Here is a 17,200-nt window from a genome sequence, read left to right as displayed (position 1 = left end):
AACAAGCCCACTCACTCTAAAGTAGTGAATCTCTCCTCCATCTACCACTCTGCCCTAGCTCTCTGCCTCCCAAATGGCACCCTATTCCCTACATAGTGCACTACCTTTGATCAGGGCCCATAGGGCTATGTAGGAAATAGTTTGCGGTAACACTTTATTTGGATAGTCCATCTGTAACTATCTACTAACCATAGCTCAAACACTAACCCTAACTAACCTTAACCTTAACCCTTATCCTAACCCTAAACTTAACTCTTACCCTAACCTTACCTTTATCCTAACCCTAAACTTAACTCTTACCCTAACCTTACCCTTATTCTAACCCTAAACTTAACTCTTACCCTAACCTTACCCTTATTCTAACCCTAATTGTAACCTTAACAAGTAGTTGCTCATCAACAGATAGTTTGTTGACAGTATGACCATAAATCCGGATTATCCAAATAAAGTGTGACCTAACATTCCATTTGGGATGGGAACTCCAATCCCTCCTGTAACCACATCAAGGTAAAATAAAATGAAAACATCATAGTCTTGTAGACAGACGCATGTCAACGACAGGCACCGTATTCCCTGTATTGCTTGACCTTTGACCAGAGCTCTGGTCAGTACCATTTCGGATGCAGCCATCGAGTATTAGCAACCTGTAACTGGCGCTGTCAACATCAACAAAACAACAGATTTCATACTGTACAACAATGACGTTGCTATGGGCAATGACCAGACATGATGGTGTAGGGTGCAGTAAAGGAGGCTCAAAATAACTATGGTCTGCTCAGGATAGTGGATCATGTGTTGAAGAGGTTCAGTGCGTACTAGTTGGTTATTACATCGGAAGTTGAGATCAACAACAGAAATAAACATGGAACCAGGAGGTTATTAGCCTGGGTGCCAGTCTGTTTGGCCTGATAATTCCATAAAGAGGCTGTAGCCCTCAGGAAAGAACCACAACTGTCCTGCAATAACATACACAGCTACAAAAACACTCAAACAAAACCACAATAGGCCTACGGCACAGGAGGCTGCTGAGGGGAGGATGGCTCATAATAATGCCCAGAACGGAGCAAATAGAATGGCATCAAACACATGAAAACACATTTGCTACCATTCCACTCATTCCGCTCCAGCCACTACCACGAGCCCGTCCACCCCAATTAAGGTGCCACTGACCTGCTGTGGGCCCTACAGTATGTATCTCCCTGGCTGAAGGCATGAGCTAGAGGAATTATACATTGTGTTGTAGTGATAGGAGGGTGTATTGCAAACAGATTCTCAGAGACTCACACCATCTCACTGATGGTATCGTTACCATTCCTTAAGCCCTGACCCGCACACAATCACCACTCTCTCTCAGCAGGGTGTGTGTGTGTGTATGTGTGTAGTTCAATGCAGTGCAGTGGGGAGGTTCCTCTCTCTCTTTCAAGAGGTATGGGAGATTTTGATTAGAGAGCTGCTGTTAACAGCCCTAGAGAAGAACGAGGAAGTTTCTCTTGTGCTGCCGAGTGGAAAATTGACTCCGTGTCACAAACTAATCAAATCAAACGAGAGAAAGAAAAAAAGAAAAGAGAACCTCCACATCATTGCTTAAGTATGGAGCGGATCGCTATGGTCACAAAGGTGCTGACGGACAGAGAATACCTGGTAACAGATGTGAAGAGAACAACAGGGTGTTTGGGAACACGTCCCATGTGGCACCCGAATTCCCTTTATAGTGCACTACTTTTGACCAGAGTCCTGTGCAAGCTTTGGTCAGAAGTAGTGCACTATAAACGGAATAGAGTGAAATTTCACATCCTTGGTCAACCTTACATTAGTATGGATGAAACCTGTGGGCATATAGAACAATACGGCCCCCTCTACGCGCTGCTCGGTGGGGCAGGGGGGAAACATTTGACGGTGACACCCCTTTGTAATAAAAACAGGAAGACTTTGTTCGCCAGTCAGTGCCAGTGCCAGTCAGTGCCCATTGCCCCCTGTCTTCTCCGTGCGCTAGGAAGTTTTGGGTTTGGAGGGCGGGTCTTTCTTGCCGTTCTGCAGCACGGGCGAATCGGAGGTCTTGGCCGTTTTTCTGGGCGGACTCAGCTCGGCGACCACCACCACTTCATGCAGCGAAGGCTCCCTGTACATTGCCACTGTATGGGGGAGAGAAGGGGAGGGAGGGAGAGAGAGAGAGGGGAGGGAGGAGGGGAGGAGGAGGAAGGGGGGAAGAGGGTGGAAATAGGGGAAGGGAGAGAAGGAAGGGATGGGATAAAAGGATGGGAAAAAAGAAGTGAGAGAGGAGAGAGACAATAACATTGAGCTGAACAAATCTATTTTTTAAATGAGACCTGAGCAACATCTACAGTAGCCAACTGGTCTTTGCAGAAAGACTGCTTGCTGCCCACAACGTTACAAATGTTCCAGCATGTCCTATGTCTGGGATGTCTGAGAATAGTAGCCTACCTTCTATGAGTTTGGGCAGGAAGTGGGCCGCCCCTTTGGTCTTCTTGACCCTGTTGCCCTTCATGACCTGTCCGTCCCGGTTGATGCCGATGTACCAGGCCCTGCCCGACTGGGTCTGCCGGTACAGGATTGACGAGTACGTCACGTAGTAGTTCTCAAACACACTCTCTTTGAACTTGCACTCTGGGGTGAAGTGTTCCTGTAGATTAGAAGACAGAGACACACTGATATTCATAGGTGAGCACATGGGGAACACAAACACAGATAAGCAGATGTAGCGCACTCACACACTCACTCATGCTCTAACTCACTCACACACTCACTCACTCACTCACACACTCACTCATGCTCTAACTCACTCACACACTCACACACTCACTCACTCATGCTCTAACTCACTCACACACTCACTCACTCACAAACTCACTCATGCTCTAACTCACTCACTCACACACTCACTCACTCACTCACACACACACACACACTCACTCACACACTCACTCATGCTCTAACTCACTCACACACTCACACACTCACTCACTCACTCACTCACTCACTCACTCACTCACTCACTCACTCACACACTCACAAATGCACTCACTCACTCACGCACGCACTCACTCACACTACACACTCCAGATCAGTGGACAAGAACAACAGATTGAAAGTGCTGACAAATATTTTGATTCCATATATTTAATTTCAAATTCCAAAGGCTCAGATGGGGAATTGCGCAGAATGGAGCCCACATTTCCTTGTGACAGGGTTAGGGGAGGATCTGTGTCTGTTGCGCAAAATGAACACAACACAAGCACGTGCATGTTCCCTCCTGTAACCACATCAAGGTAAAATAAAATGAAAACATCATAGTCTTGTAGACAGACGCATGTCAACGACAGGCACCGTATTCCCTGTATTGCTTGACCTTGACGCGCACGCGCACACACACACACACACACACACACACAGAGGCTATCTGTCACCATCCTGTAAAATCCTGTAAAATCTATATCACCATCCTGTCCATCTATATCTATATCACCATCCTGTCCATCTATATCACCATCCTGTCCATCCATATCTATATCACCATCCTCTCCATCTATATCACCATCCTGTCCATCTATATCACCATCCTGTCCATCTATATCTATATCACCATCCTGTCCATCTATATCACCATCCTGTCCATCTATATCTATATCACCATCCTTTCCATCTATATCTATATCACCATCCTGTCCGTCTTTGTCACCATCCTGTCCATCTATATCACCATCCTGTCCATCTATATCTATATCACCATCCTGTCCATCTATATCTATATCAACATCCTGTTCATCTATGTCTATATCTATATCACCATCCTGTCCATCTACATCTATATCAACATCCTGTCCATCTATGTCACTGTCCTGTCCATCTATGTCACCATCCTGTCCATCTACTTCACCATCCTGTCCATCTATGTCACCATCCTGTCCATCCATGTCACCATCCTGTCCATCTATGTCACCATCCTGTTCATATACAGTGCCTTGCGAAAGTATTCGGCCCCCTTGAACTTTGCAACCTTTTGCCACATTTCAGGCTTCAAACATAAAGATATAAAACTGTATTTTTTTGTGAAGAATCAACAACAAGTGGGACACAATCATGAAGTGGAACGACATTTATTGGATATTTCAAACTTTTTTAACAAATCAAAAACTGAAAAATTGGGCGTGCAAAATTATTCAGCCCCCTTTAAGTTAATACTTTGTAGCGCCACCTTTTGCTGCGATTACAGCTGTAAGTCGCTTGGGGTATGTCTCTATCAGTTTTGCACATCGAGAGACTGAAATATTTTCCCATTCCTCCTTGCAAAACAGCTCGAGCTCAGTGAGGTTGGTTGGAGAGCATTTGTGAACAGCAGTTTTCAGTTCTTTCCACAGATTCTCGATTGGATTCAGGTCTGGACTTTGACTTGGCCATTCTAACACCTGGATATGTTTATTTTTGAACCATTCCATTGTAGATTTTGCTTTATGTTTTGGATCATTGTCTTGTTGGAAGACAAATCTCCGTCCCAGTCTCAGGTCCTTTGCAGACTCCATCAGGTTTTCTTCCAGAATGGTCCTGTATTTAGCTCCATCCATCTTCCCATCAATTTTAACCATCTTCCCTGTCCCTGCTGAAGAAAAGCAGGCCCAAACCATGATGCTGCCACCACCATGTTTGACAGTGGGGATGGTGTGATCAGGGTGATGAGCTGTGTTGCTTTTACGCCAAACATAACGTTTTGCATTGTTGCAAAAAAGTTCAATTTTGGTTTCATCTGACCAGAGCACCTTCTTCCACATGTTTGGTGTGTCTCCCAAGTGGCTTGTGGCAAACTTTAAACGACACTTTTTATGGATATCTTTAAGAAATGGCTTTCTTCTTGCCACTCTTCCATAAAGGCCAGATTTGTGCAATATATGACTGATTGTTGTCCTATGGACAGAGTCTCCCACCTCAGCTGTAGATCTCTGCAGTTCATCCAGAGTGATCATGGGCCTCTTGGCTGCATCTCTGATCAGTCTTCTCCTTGTATGAGCTGAAAGTTTAGAGGGACGGCCAGGTCTTGGTAGATTTGCAGTGGTCTGATACTCCTTCCATTTCAATATTATCGCTTGCACAGTGCTCCTTGGGATGTTTAAAGCTTGGGAAATATTTTTGTATCCAAATCCGGCTTTAAACTTCTTCACAACAGTATCTCGGACCTGCCTGGTGTGTTCCTTGTTCTTCATGATGCTCTCTGCGCTTTTAACGGACCTCTGAGACTATCACAGTGCAGGTGCATTTATACGGAGACTTGATTACACACAGGTGGATTGTATTTATCATCATTAGTCATTTAGGTCAACATTGGATCATTCAGAGATCCTCACTGAACCTCTGGAGAGAGTTTGCTGCACTGAAAGTAAAGGGGCTGAATAATTTTGCACGCCCAATTTTTCAGTTTTTGATTTGTTAAAAAAGTTTGAAATATCCAATAAATGTCGTTCCACTTCATGATTGTGTCCCACTTGTTGTTGATTCTTCACAAAAAAATACAGTTTTATATCTTTATGTTTGAAGCCTGAAATGTGGCAAAAGGTCGCAAAGTTCAAGGGGGCCGAATACTTTCGCAAGGCACTGTATATCAACCTCCTGTCCATCTATATCTATATCACCATCCTGTCCATCTTTGTCACCATCCTGTCCATCTATATCACCATCTTGTCCATCCACATCTATAACTATAAAGCACATTTTTTGTCCATTAAAATAACATAAAAATGATCAGAAATACAGTGTTGTAACGGCAGATTTCCTTCTCTTCGTCTGAAGAGGAGGTGTAGCAGGGATCGGACCAAAAAGCAGCGTGGTAAGTGTCCATATCGTTTATTATAAAACATAAACTGAACACTAAGAAATACAAAACAACAAATGTGACCATGAACGAAAACGAAACAGTACCGTGTGGCGACAAACACACACACGGAAACAAACACCCACAAACCAACAGTGAAACCCAGGCTACCTAAGTATGATTCTCAATCAGAGACAACTAACGACACCTGCCTCTGATTGAGAACCATACTAGGCCGAAACAGAAACCTAAACATAGAAACACAAAACATAGACTGCCCACTCCAACTCACGCCCTGACCATACTAAATAAAGACAAAACAAAGGAAAATAAAGTTCAGAACGTGACAAGTGTAGACATTGTTAATGTTGTAAATGAGTATTGTAGCTGGAAACAGCTGATTTTTATGGAATATCGACAAAGGCGTACAGAGGCCCATTATCAGCAACCATCACTCCTGTGTTCCAATGACACGTTGTGTTAGATAATCCAAGTTGATCATTTTAAAAGGCTAATTGATCATTAGAAAACATTTTGGAATTATGTTAGCACAGCTAGAAACGGTTGTTTCAGATTAAACAAGCAATCAAATTTGCCTTCTTTAGACTAGTTGAGTATCTGGAGAATCAGCATTTATGTGTTTGATAACAGGCTCAAAATGGCCAGAAACAAAAACCTTACTTCTGAAACTCGTCAGTCTATTCCATGCGAAAAATTGTCAAGACACTGAAGATCTCATACAATGCTGTATACTACTCCATTCACAGAACAGTGCAAACTGGCTCTAACCAGAATAGAAAGAGGAGTGGGAGGCGCCGGTGCACAACTGAGCAAGAGGACAAGCACATTAGAGTGTCTAGTTTGAGATGCCTCACAAGTCCTCAACTGGCAGCTTCATTAAATAGTACCCGCAAAACACCAGACTCAACGTCAACAGTGAAGAGGTGACTCCGGGATGCTGGCCTTTTAGGCAGAGTTGCAAAGAAAAAGCCATATCTCAGACTGGCCAATAAAAAGAAAAGATTAAGATGGGCAAAAGAACACAGAAACTGGACAGAGGAACTCTGCCTAGAAGGCCAGCATCCCAGAGTTGTCTCTTCACTGTTGACGTTGAGACTGGTGTTTTACAGGATGGTGTCCATCTATTTCTATATCACCATCCTGTCCATCTATATCTATATCATAATCCTGTCCATCGATATCTATATCTATGTCACCATCCGGTCCATTTATATATATATCTATATCACCAATCTGTCCATCTATGGATCTGACAAGAATGTGTCAGTTACCATAATATGCTCTCTCCCTCTCTCCATCTCCCACTCTCTCGCACTCTGTCTCCCTCAGAATTTCCCCCTCTCCTCTCTTTCTCTCTCTCCTTCCCTCCCTCTCCCTCCCCCTTCATTTGGTATCCTTGTCGAGGAACAAACCAATTTTCAGGATTGATTTGGAGCCTTGATGTGACTGGTGAACAGAAAATCCCTGAATATGGACTTTACTCTCCCTCTCTTCAACATCCATCTGCGTATCTCTCCCTCCTTTCTTTCCTCTCATTCTTACCTCTGTTTACCTCTCCTACTTTTTCCCTTTCTCTCTCTCCCTCCCCTCTTTTAAACTCTCTGTTTACCTTTACTACTTCTTCCTTCTCTCTCTCCCTCCCCTCTTTTAAACTCTCTGTTTACCTTTACTACTTCTTCCTTCTCTCTCTCCCTCCCCTTTTAAACTCTCTGTTTACCTTTACTACTTCTTCTCTCTCTCTCTCCCTCCCCTCTTTTAAACTCTCTGTTTACCTTTACTACTTCTTCCCTCTCTCTCTCCCTCCCCTCTTTTAAACTCTCTGTTTACCTTTACTACTTCTTCCCTCTCTCTCTCCCTCCCCTCTTTTAAACTCTCTGTTTACCTCTTCTTCATCCCTCTCTTTATCTCTCTCATCCTCCTCTTTCTCCATTATTAAAGACGCAGGCTTTAACCGTCTATAAATCCATTATACACACCTGCATAGCTAATTACAGTGAATTCAATTGCTACTTTAATTACACATGAATTACCTGACTCACTCACTAACTTAACGTTGATAGCAAAGAGTGGGGTGTAGAGGTCTAATCTTTAGAAGTTGTGATCTAATCCACTATCATTAGTTCATTAAATTGTCTTAGCAATAACCAAGATCCAGCCCAGGCAATCTTCCTTAAAATGCGGTTGGATCTTTAGAGGGAGTTTTATAGGCTAACACACACACACCCACGCACACCCCCATTTACATACACGCACACACACACGCACGCACGCACGCACGCACACACACACACACACACACCTTCAAAGAAATATGTCTTTGAGTTAACAGCGAGAAGCCCAGAGCAAACCAGACAGCCTCGCTCAACCCCATTAATTGATTAATTAACTTAATTAAATGAGAACTCCCTACAGAACACCGGAGAAGGGAGAGCGAACGGAGTGTGTGTGTGTGTGTGTTCACAGAATGACTCCATTACAGTGGAGTCCAGGGACCAGTTAATCTCTAAACCACTAGGGACTGTACCCTTCTACAGCAGGTCCCCATAGCACATCTCAATCAGTCGGCAGTTATTTCCTCTTTCCTCGATTCCTCACATCCTATCTCCTCGCCTCCTTCTCAAAACGCATTGGAGCAGAAGGTCAGAGGTGGGGGACTTTAGACCATCTCCTCCAATACGGTTGAGAAAGAGGCAAGGAGATTAGAAATGAGATAGAGCCAATGTATGGCCCCTAAGAGTAACCAACCCAAACACCATGGCTGTCCTAAATGGAACCCTATTCCCTATATAGTACACTAGTTTTGACCAGAGTCCTATGGTTCCTGGTCAAAAGTACTGCACTAAAAAGGTGAATAGGGTGTCATTTGGGATGCATCCTGCAGTACCAGTCAAAAGTTTGGACACACTTTCTCATTCAAGGGTTTTTCATTATTTTTACTACTTCTACATTGAAGACATCAAAACTATGAAATAACACATATGGAATCATGTATTAACCAAAAAAGTGTTAAAACAAATCAAAATATATATTATATTTTAGATTCTTCAAAGTAGCCACCCTTTGCCTTGATGACAGATTTGCACACTATTGGCATTCTCTCAACCAGCTTCACCTGGAATGCTTTTCCAACAGTCTTGAAGGAGTTCTCGCATATGCTGAGCACTTGTTGGCTGTTTTTCCTTCACTCTGCGGTCCAACTCATCCCAAACCTTCTCAATTTGGTTGAGGTCGGGTGATTGTGGAGGCCAGGTCATCTGATGCAGTACTTCATCACTCTCTTTCTTGATAAAATAGCCTGGAGGTGTATTGGTTCATTGTCCTGTTGAAAAACAAATTATAGTCCCACTAAGCCCAAACCAGATGGGATAGCGTATATCGCTGCAGAATGCTGTGGGAGCCATGCTGGTTAAAAAAAATCACAGACAGTGTCACCAGCAAAGCACTCCCACAACATAACACCTCCTCCTCCATGCTTTATGGTGGGAAATACACATGCATAGATCAGCCATTCACCCACACCGTGTCTCACAAAGACACGTTGGTTGGAACCAAAAATCTCCAATTTGGACTCCAGACCAAAGGACAAATTTCCACCGGTCTAATGTTCATTGTTCGTGTTTCTTGGTCCAAGAAAGTCTCTTCTTCTTATTGGTGTCCTTTGGTAGTGGTTTCTTTGCAGCAATGACCATGAAGGCCCGATTCACACAGTCTCCTCTGAATAGTTGATGTTGAGATGTGTCTGTTACTTGAACTCTGTGAAGCATTTATTTGGGCTGCAATTTCTGAGGCTGGTAACTCTAATGAACTTATTCTCTGCAGTAGAGATGGTGACTTACATTCCTGTGGCAGTTCTCATGAGAGTAAGTTTCATCATGGTGCATGATGGTTTTTGTGACTGCACTTGAAGAAACTTTCAAAGTTCTTGACATTTTCCAGATAGACTGACCTTCATGTCTTAAAGTAATGATGGACTGTCGTTTCTCTTTGCTTATTTGAGCTTTTCTTGCCATGATATGGACTCGGTCTTTTACCAAACAGGTCTAGCTTCTGTATACCCCCCCTACATTGTCGAAACACAACTGATTGGCTCAAATGCATTAAGGAGGAAAGAAATTCCACCTTCTTCGGGATTGGTGGGTCCCCTGTGGGACGGTTGAGCTAAAGTAGGCTAATGCGATTAGCATGAGGTTGTAGGTAACAAGAACATTTCCCAGGACATAGACATATCTGATATTGGCAGAAAGATTCAATTATTGTTAATCTAACTGCACTGTCCAATTTACAGTAGCTATTACAGTGAAATTATACCATGCTATTGTTTGAGGAGAGTGCAACATTTTGAAAATGAAAAGTAAACAAATTAGGCACATTTGGACAGTCTTGAAACAACATTTTGAACAGAAATGCAATGGTTCATTGGATCAGTCTGAAACTTTGGCCATCTAGTGGCCAAAATCTAAATTGCACCTGGGCTGGAATAATACATTATGGCATTTCTCTTGCATGTCAAAGGTGTTGGTACTTTGTATTATCTTTTACCAGATCTAATGTGTTAAATTATCCTACATTCCTTTCACATTTCCACAAACCTCAAAGTGTTTGCTTTCAAATGGTACCAAGAAAATGCATATCCTCGCTTCAGGGCCTGAGCTACAGGCAGTTAGATTTGGGTATGTCATTTTAGGCGAAAATGGAAAAAAAGGGTCTGATCCCTGAGAGGTTAATTTAAATGCATTCCAGTTGACTACCTCATGAAGCTGGTTGGGAGAATGCCAAGAGTGTGCAAAGCTGTCATCAAGGCAAACGGTGGCTATTTGAATAATCTCAAATAGAAAATATATTTGATTAACACTTTTCTGGTTACTACATGATAACATGTGTTATTTCATAGTTTTGATGTCTTCATTATCACTCTACAGTGTAGAAAATAGTTTTAAAAAATAAAGGAAAACCCTTGAATGAGTAGGTGTTCTAAAACTTTTGACCGGTAGTGTATGTGGCACCTAAGAGGACCCAAGCCAGACATTGTAAGGCCCCTGAGGGCCCTAGACAGACACAGTGTGGCCCAGGTCACCTCTCCTCATTAAATAAACAGTACTCCTTTGGGGCTCCTAAACACAGCCAGTTCCTCTCTCTCTCTCCAGGGTCATCAATAAATAAAACCACACTGCTCTCTGAGCTGTGAGTGGGGGGTATGAATTAATAAAGGATGGATGGATAGAAGGAGGGAGGGAGGTAAAGAGAGAATGGTAAAACATGTCCAGCACCTTTCAGTGTTGCACCCAGGGGCCTAAAATGAAGGGAAGAAGGAGAGAATGAAAGAGAACTCAAACATAACCCTTCACTCTTAAAACAAATGGTTGTGTTGAAAAGAATTCAAGCAAAAGCATTTTCTACAGTTTAGTTGTTTACTTGATTCCATGTCTGTCTCGTGGTTCCTATCGATTCTGGTTCAGGATGATTTCATACTAACCTATTAATGGGTACTGTTTCAATCGGTAGGTCAGTTAGAGGGCTTGTCTGTCAAAGTCTGGTTGGATGTTTTTCAAAGTGCTCTTTCACTCTCTAACCAACCAGTGGTTACTCTTTCACTCTCTAACCAACCAGTGGTTACTCTTTCACTCTCTAACCAACCAACCAGTACAGATCTAGAATCACATGATCATCACACACATCATATTATCATACACATCACACTCTGATATGAGACAATGAATGCGGGCAGCAGGTATCCTAGCGGTTAGTGTGTTCGGTCCAGTTACTGAAAGGTTACTGGTTCAAAGCAGACAAAGTGAAGAACCTGTCAATGTGCCCTTGAGCAAAGCACTTAACCCTAATTTCGCCTGTAAATTGGGAAAAGGGATACCTAGTCCGTTACACAACTGAAGGCATTCAACCAAAATGTGTCTTCCACATTTAACCCAACCCATCTGAATCAGAGAGGTGCGGAGTGCTGCCTTAAATCGACACCCATGTCACCGGCTTAACCGCCAGGCTACCTGCGACCCACTCTGGATAATAGTGTCTGCTAAATGACAACAATTTAAATAAATATGGTCCCAAAACTGTATCACTGTTGCAATTCCACTTCTCTCCAGCAGGGGCTGCTCAAACACACAGGTTGCCTGGGGCTTGTAGTACACTCTGCCTTGCTGCTGTTGGTGATACAATACTAACACAGAGACCACTTCTCCAAAACACCTAACCTCAGATATCCCACTGCATTGGCCCTCTTAAAACAGGCTAAAATCCACTCAGTTTCGACACCTGCATTACACATGTGAGGATTTCATTTAGGTTTTTTGTTGTTGCTAAATCAATCCCTCCTGTTGCATATTTGAGGCAGATTTGTAACGGGCACATCCTCTCTCACACACCACATTACATAAATGAATCCTGAACAGAGAGAGAGAGAGATGAGGGTGAGAAGGGGAGGGAGGAAGGGAGAGGGAGTGTTGAGGTTAAGGATTTGGGACAGAGATAGATGAGAGAACAGAATGGAGATGCAAGCGTGGGAGAGAGAAAGAGAGAGAGAGAGTGGGAGGAAGAGGAAGAGAAAGAGCGAGAGAAAGTGTGTGAGCAAGATGGAAACAACTATTTACATCCTACTTGCTCAACTCTGAGCTTGCACATGTAGCAGGAACCAGGTTGATTTCCAGACATTGGCACCAACCAGAACCCCCCAGTCTTCTACTCCACCTCTCTCCCCACTCCCTCTTTCTCCTCATCTCTCCTCCACCAGTACTTGCTGGGTTGACATTAACCATTCAGCTCTCAAAGCAGTCAACTGGAGAATTGATTTCATGTAGGACCTCTGTGAAAAGTCAATAGGCATTAGTGCAAAGAAGAAAAAAACAGGATTAGGCTTTGGTTGCATCCACCCAAGCATGGAGAAGATAGAAACGCTTCCAAGCTCAGAATCGGCCAACTAAAGGTTAATCCTGGGTTTAACCATCCTGACACTTATTGGCTGTCTCCCTGAGAACAATGCTATTTCACACCGTTGATCGGATACAACGTGTGTGTGTGTAAATGTGTGTGTGTGCGTGTCTGTGTGACAGGTTTCACGTGACACCGTCGCTGTCTCCAACGTCATCTAAGACGTCAACGGATACAAAACATCCTTATAAACGGCCCATAAAAGACTTGACGAGAACAAGAACATCCCATATCACTCATTAAAACCGTCCGTCCTTTAGTATAGAGACAATTAGGGCATAATAAAGGAAGTGTGTGTAAAAGAGGGTTTCAGGTACTGTAGTCCAGGTGCATGGAGGGGTCATAAGCCAATCACCGGGCAGCTAAATTATCACCTTGGATCTTTCTTACCTGGATCCCTGAGCTGCTGGAGCCTTCACAGTCACTGACCCCACTGACACACACACACACACACACACACACACACACACACACACACACACACACACACACACACACACACACACACACACACACACACACACACACACACACACACCCCCATGTTCAGAACAGCTGGAGAGGAGGAGGAGGAGGAGGAGGGGGTTGTCCTCTGCATCTCACCTTGTCTGCCAGACCCTGCTGAGCGTTTGGGGATTTTCCAGAGGAAACTAGAACTAACCTACCCACCCCCACAGCCCTCTCCCTCTCTCCCTCCCTCTCTCTCTTTCTCTCTCCCTCCCCCCTCTCTCTTTCTCTCTCCCTCCCCCTCTCTCTTTCTCTCCCTCCCTCCCTCTCCCTCCCTCTCTCTCTTTCTCCCTCTCTCTCAACCCCCATCTCCCCTACCTCTCAACCTTGCCCTCCTCTCTCGCTCCATTTCTTTCTACCGCTCTACCTCCCCCCATACCTGAAGCCCACGTGTGTCTGCATGCCTTCGCTGCTAGGTCAGTTTAAGGAAAGGGAGGGGGAGAAGAGTGAAGAAGAAGATGATAGACAGAATGAGAAAAACAGAGAGAGTTTGAATAAAGGGAAGGAGGGAGAGAGGGAGTGCTGACTCGATGGAAAAGAGACAAGCGTTTTCTGATTCGATGGAAGGTGTGGAAGGTCACAAGAGAGGGACGGAAGGGGAGATGTGTATGTGCATGTATCCATATGTGTTTGTTTGTGTGTTTGTACGTGTGCACTCCTGCGTGTGTGCCTGTGTGTGTGTTGCCACATATGTGTGTGTGTGTGTATTGGCATGTGTTTGTGCGTTACTGTACGTGTGTGTGCACTCCTGCGTCCCTGCGTGTGTGTGTGTTGCACAGTGCAGGGTGGTCTCTGAGGCCAGTGTGGATCCTTGCAGGTTCTAGCTATATTGACTAATGAGCTCATCCGTCAGGGCGAGGGGCCAAGGGCTAGGGGGCCAAAGAGGGAGTAAAACCCCACCCCTCAACCATCTCAACCCCCCTCCTAAACCAGACATGAGTAATCACCCTGACACAACCTGAGGACAGGGTTGAACGAACACGCAACAGTTTGAACACAGTGTTCCTAGTTCATTCCGGGTCACATCCGAAAACCTCCAACTAGGCACACTCCCTTCAGGGTTTATCTTATGTGACTGTTTGGCATGACAGGGATATGTACTAACACACCGACATTCAGTCTGGTTCTTACTGTAGGGGAAAAAAGGGTAGTTGACCTGAGTCTAACACTCGTATGGTGTGTGGACAGCAGCGGTTTAAAGGGTTTTGTGTGTTTAATGTATACAGTAGTGGTAGTTGTAAGTACGCTATAGATACTGTACCTCATATACAGTACAGTGCATTCGGAAAGTATTCAGACCCCTTGACTTTTTACACATTTAGTTACATTACAGGCTTATTCTAAAATGTATTGAATAGTTTTTTCCCCTCATCAATATACACACAATACCCTATCAGGACAAAGCAAAAAGCACTTTTCAGAAATTCTTGCAAATGTATAAAATAAAAAAAATGGAAATATGACATTTACATAAGTATTCAAACTCTTTACTCAGTACTTTGTTGAAGCACCTTTGGCAGCAATTACAGCCTTGAGTCTTCTTGGGGATGGCGCTACAAACTTGGCACACCTGTATTTGGGGAGTTTCTCCTTTTCATCTCTGCAGAACCTCTCAAGCTCTGTCAGGTTGGATGGGAAGCATCGCTGCACAGCTATTTTCAGGTCTCTCCAGAGATGTTCGATCTGGTTCAAGCTCTGGCTGGGCCACACAAGAACATTCAGAGACTTGTCCCAAAGCCACTCCTGCATTGTCTTGGCTGTGTGCTTAAGGTCATTGTCCTGTTGGAAGTTGAACCTTCGCCCCAGTCTGAGGTCCTGAGCACTCTGGAGCAGGTTTTACTTTGCTCTGTTAATCTTTCCCTCCATCCTGACTAGTCTCCCAGTCCCTGCTGCTGAAAACATCCCCACAGCAAGATGCTGTTTCCTCCAGACGTGACGCATGGCATTCAGGCCAAAGAGTTCAGTCTTGGTTTCATCAGGCCAGGTAATCTTGTTTCTCATGGTTTGAGAGTCTTTAGGTGGCTTTTGGCCAAGCGGGCTGTCGTGCCTTTTACTGAAGAGTGGCTTCCTTCTGGTCACTCTAACAAAAAGGCCTGCATGGTGGAGTGCTGCAGAGATGGTTGTCCTTCTGGAAGGTTCTCCCATCTCCACTGAGGAACTCTAGAGCTCTATCAGATTGACCTTCGGGTTCTTAATCACCTCACCTCCCTTCTACCCCGATTGCTCAGTTTTTCCGGGCATCCAGCTCTAGGAAGAGTCTTGGCGGCTCTAAAGTTCTTCCATTTAAGACCTTCAATTCCGCAAACATTTTTTAGTGCCCTTCCCCAGATCTGTGCCTCGACACAATCCTGTCTCAGAGCTCTACAGACAAATCCTTCGACCTCATGGCTTGTTTTTTGCTCTGAGATGCACTGTCAACTGTGGGACCTTATATAGACAGGTGTGTGCCTTTCCAAATCATGTCCAATCAATTTAATATACCACAGGTGGACTCCAATCAAGTTGTAGAAACATCTCAAGAATGCTCATTGGAAACAGGATGCACCTCAGCTCAATTTTGAGTCTCAAAGTAAAGGGTCTTAATACTTATGTAAATAAAGTATTTATGTTTTTTAGGTTAATAAATTTGCAAACATTTCTAAAAACCTGTTTTCGTTTTGTCATTATGGGGTATTGTGTGTAGATTGATGAGGGAAAAAAGTTATTTAATCAATTTTATAATAAGGCTGTAACTTAACAAAATGTGGAAAAGGGGAAGGGGTCTGAATACTTTCTGAATGCTCTGTATACTGTGTGTGTGCCCTCTCACAACAGTTTTCTGTATGTATAGGCCTATATACTGCACAGTGTCACTGTCTCAACACCCGTCCACACCCCCTACAACTGACCAAAGATATCAACAGAACATCCTAATGAAATATCTATCTAGAGAAGGAGCACTCTCATTCTGGCATCATCTCAACAACACACACACGCACAAACACTATATTAGGGTGGTTCTACAGGGAGGTAAATGTCCCTCAACAGTAGCTGGTGTTCCTTATGACCTCCTCTAGTCTTAACAATGGCATTGCGGCAAAACACAGCTATACTTTACTATGCCTTAGACAAGAAACCATTCGCATGTACTCTGTCACACACACAAAGGCATGTACGTACATGCGTGCCCACGCAGGCACACACACACAGGGAAAGGAATAGCTAACTATTACAAATTACAACAGCATTATAGATTTGGGAGCTGAGAAACCCCAAAATATAATCTATCCCAGTTAGTGTTCTGTATGACAGCCATTAAATGGCACAGGATGTAGTTCATAAAGCGTGTCTGTGATAATAGATATTGGGAAAGAGAGAGAGAGTGTGTGTGTGTGTGTGTGTGTGTGTGTGTGTGTGTGTGTGTGTGTGTGTGTGTGTGTGTGTGTGTGTGTGTGTGTGTGTGTGTGTGTGAATACTACTGTATATTAATCTATGTATTGTATCTGTCTATGGATAAATAGTAGCGATCAGAATGCAGAACCTTCGGGGCTTTGTCCATTCAGTGCTTCACCCATTGGGCCCATAACTCTGTCACATTAAATGCATTTATTGTATTCGCTATAGCTGCACTATATTTAGGAGGTGGTGGAATCCTCCTCTCTCCTCCTTCCTCCCTCCCTCTTTTCTACCCCTCATCCCTTGCCTCCCTCGCTTCCTCCATCCCCCTCCATACTTCCTCCTCCCTCCTCCTCCTCTGTGCCCCTCCTCCACTCCTTCCTCGTCCCCCCCTGTGTCCCTCTGTGCCCCTCCTCCACTCCTTCCTCATCCCCCTCTGTGTCCCTCTGTGCCCCACATCCATTCCTGCCTCCTCCTCCTCTGTTTCCCCCCTCCCCTCCTTTCTTCTCCTTCCTCCCTTTCGGGGCTGTGTAATGTCAC

At 44.1% G+C, this 17,200-nt stretch overlaps 1 protein-coding gene across 1 annotated transcript in view; it reads right to left on the bottom strand.

Annotated features, from left to right (window-relative positions):
- Positions 1–338: 338 nt before the first annotated feature.
- Positions 339–17,200, bottom strand: part of LOC121847586 (fibroblast growth factor 11-like) — a 177,170-nt gene continuing 160,308 nt past the window's right edge. The window contains exons 5-6 of the mRNA XM_042329347.1: positions 2,443–2,641; positions 339–2,132 (exon numbers count right to left, since the gene is read on the bottom strand). Of these exons, the coding sequence (XP_042185281.1) occupies positions 1,990–2,132; positions 2,443–2,641 (342 nt within the window). The 3' untranslated portion in view covers positions 339–1,989. The remainder of the gene's footprint in view (positions 2,133–2,442; positions 2,642–17,200) is intronic.

Source organism: Oncorhynchus tshawytscha, linkage group LG10 (assembly GCF_018296145.1).
Source record: "Oncorhynchus tshawytscha isolate Ot180627B linkage group LG10, Otsh_v2.0, whole genome shotgun sequence".
Classification (NCBI taxonomy): Eukaryota; Metazoa; Chordata; class Actinopteri; order Salmoniformes; family Salmonidae; genus Oncorhynchus; species Oncorhynchus tshawytscha.
This window is presented reverse-complemented; position numbering and strand designations above follow the sequence as displayed.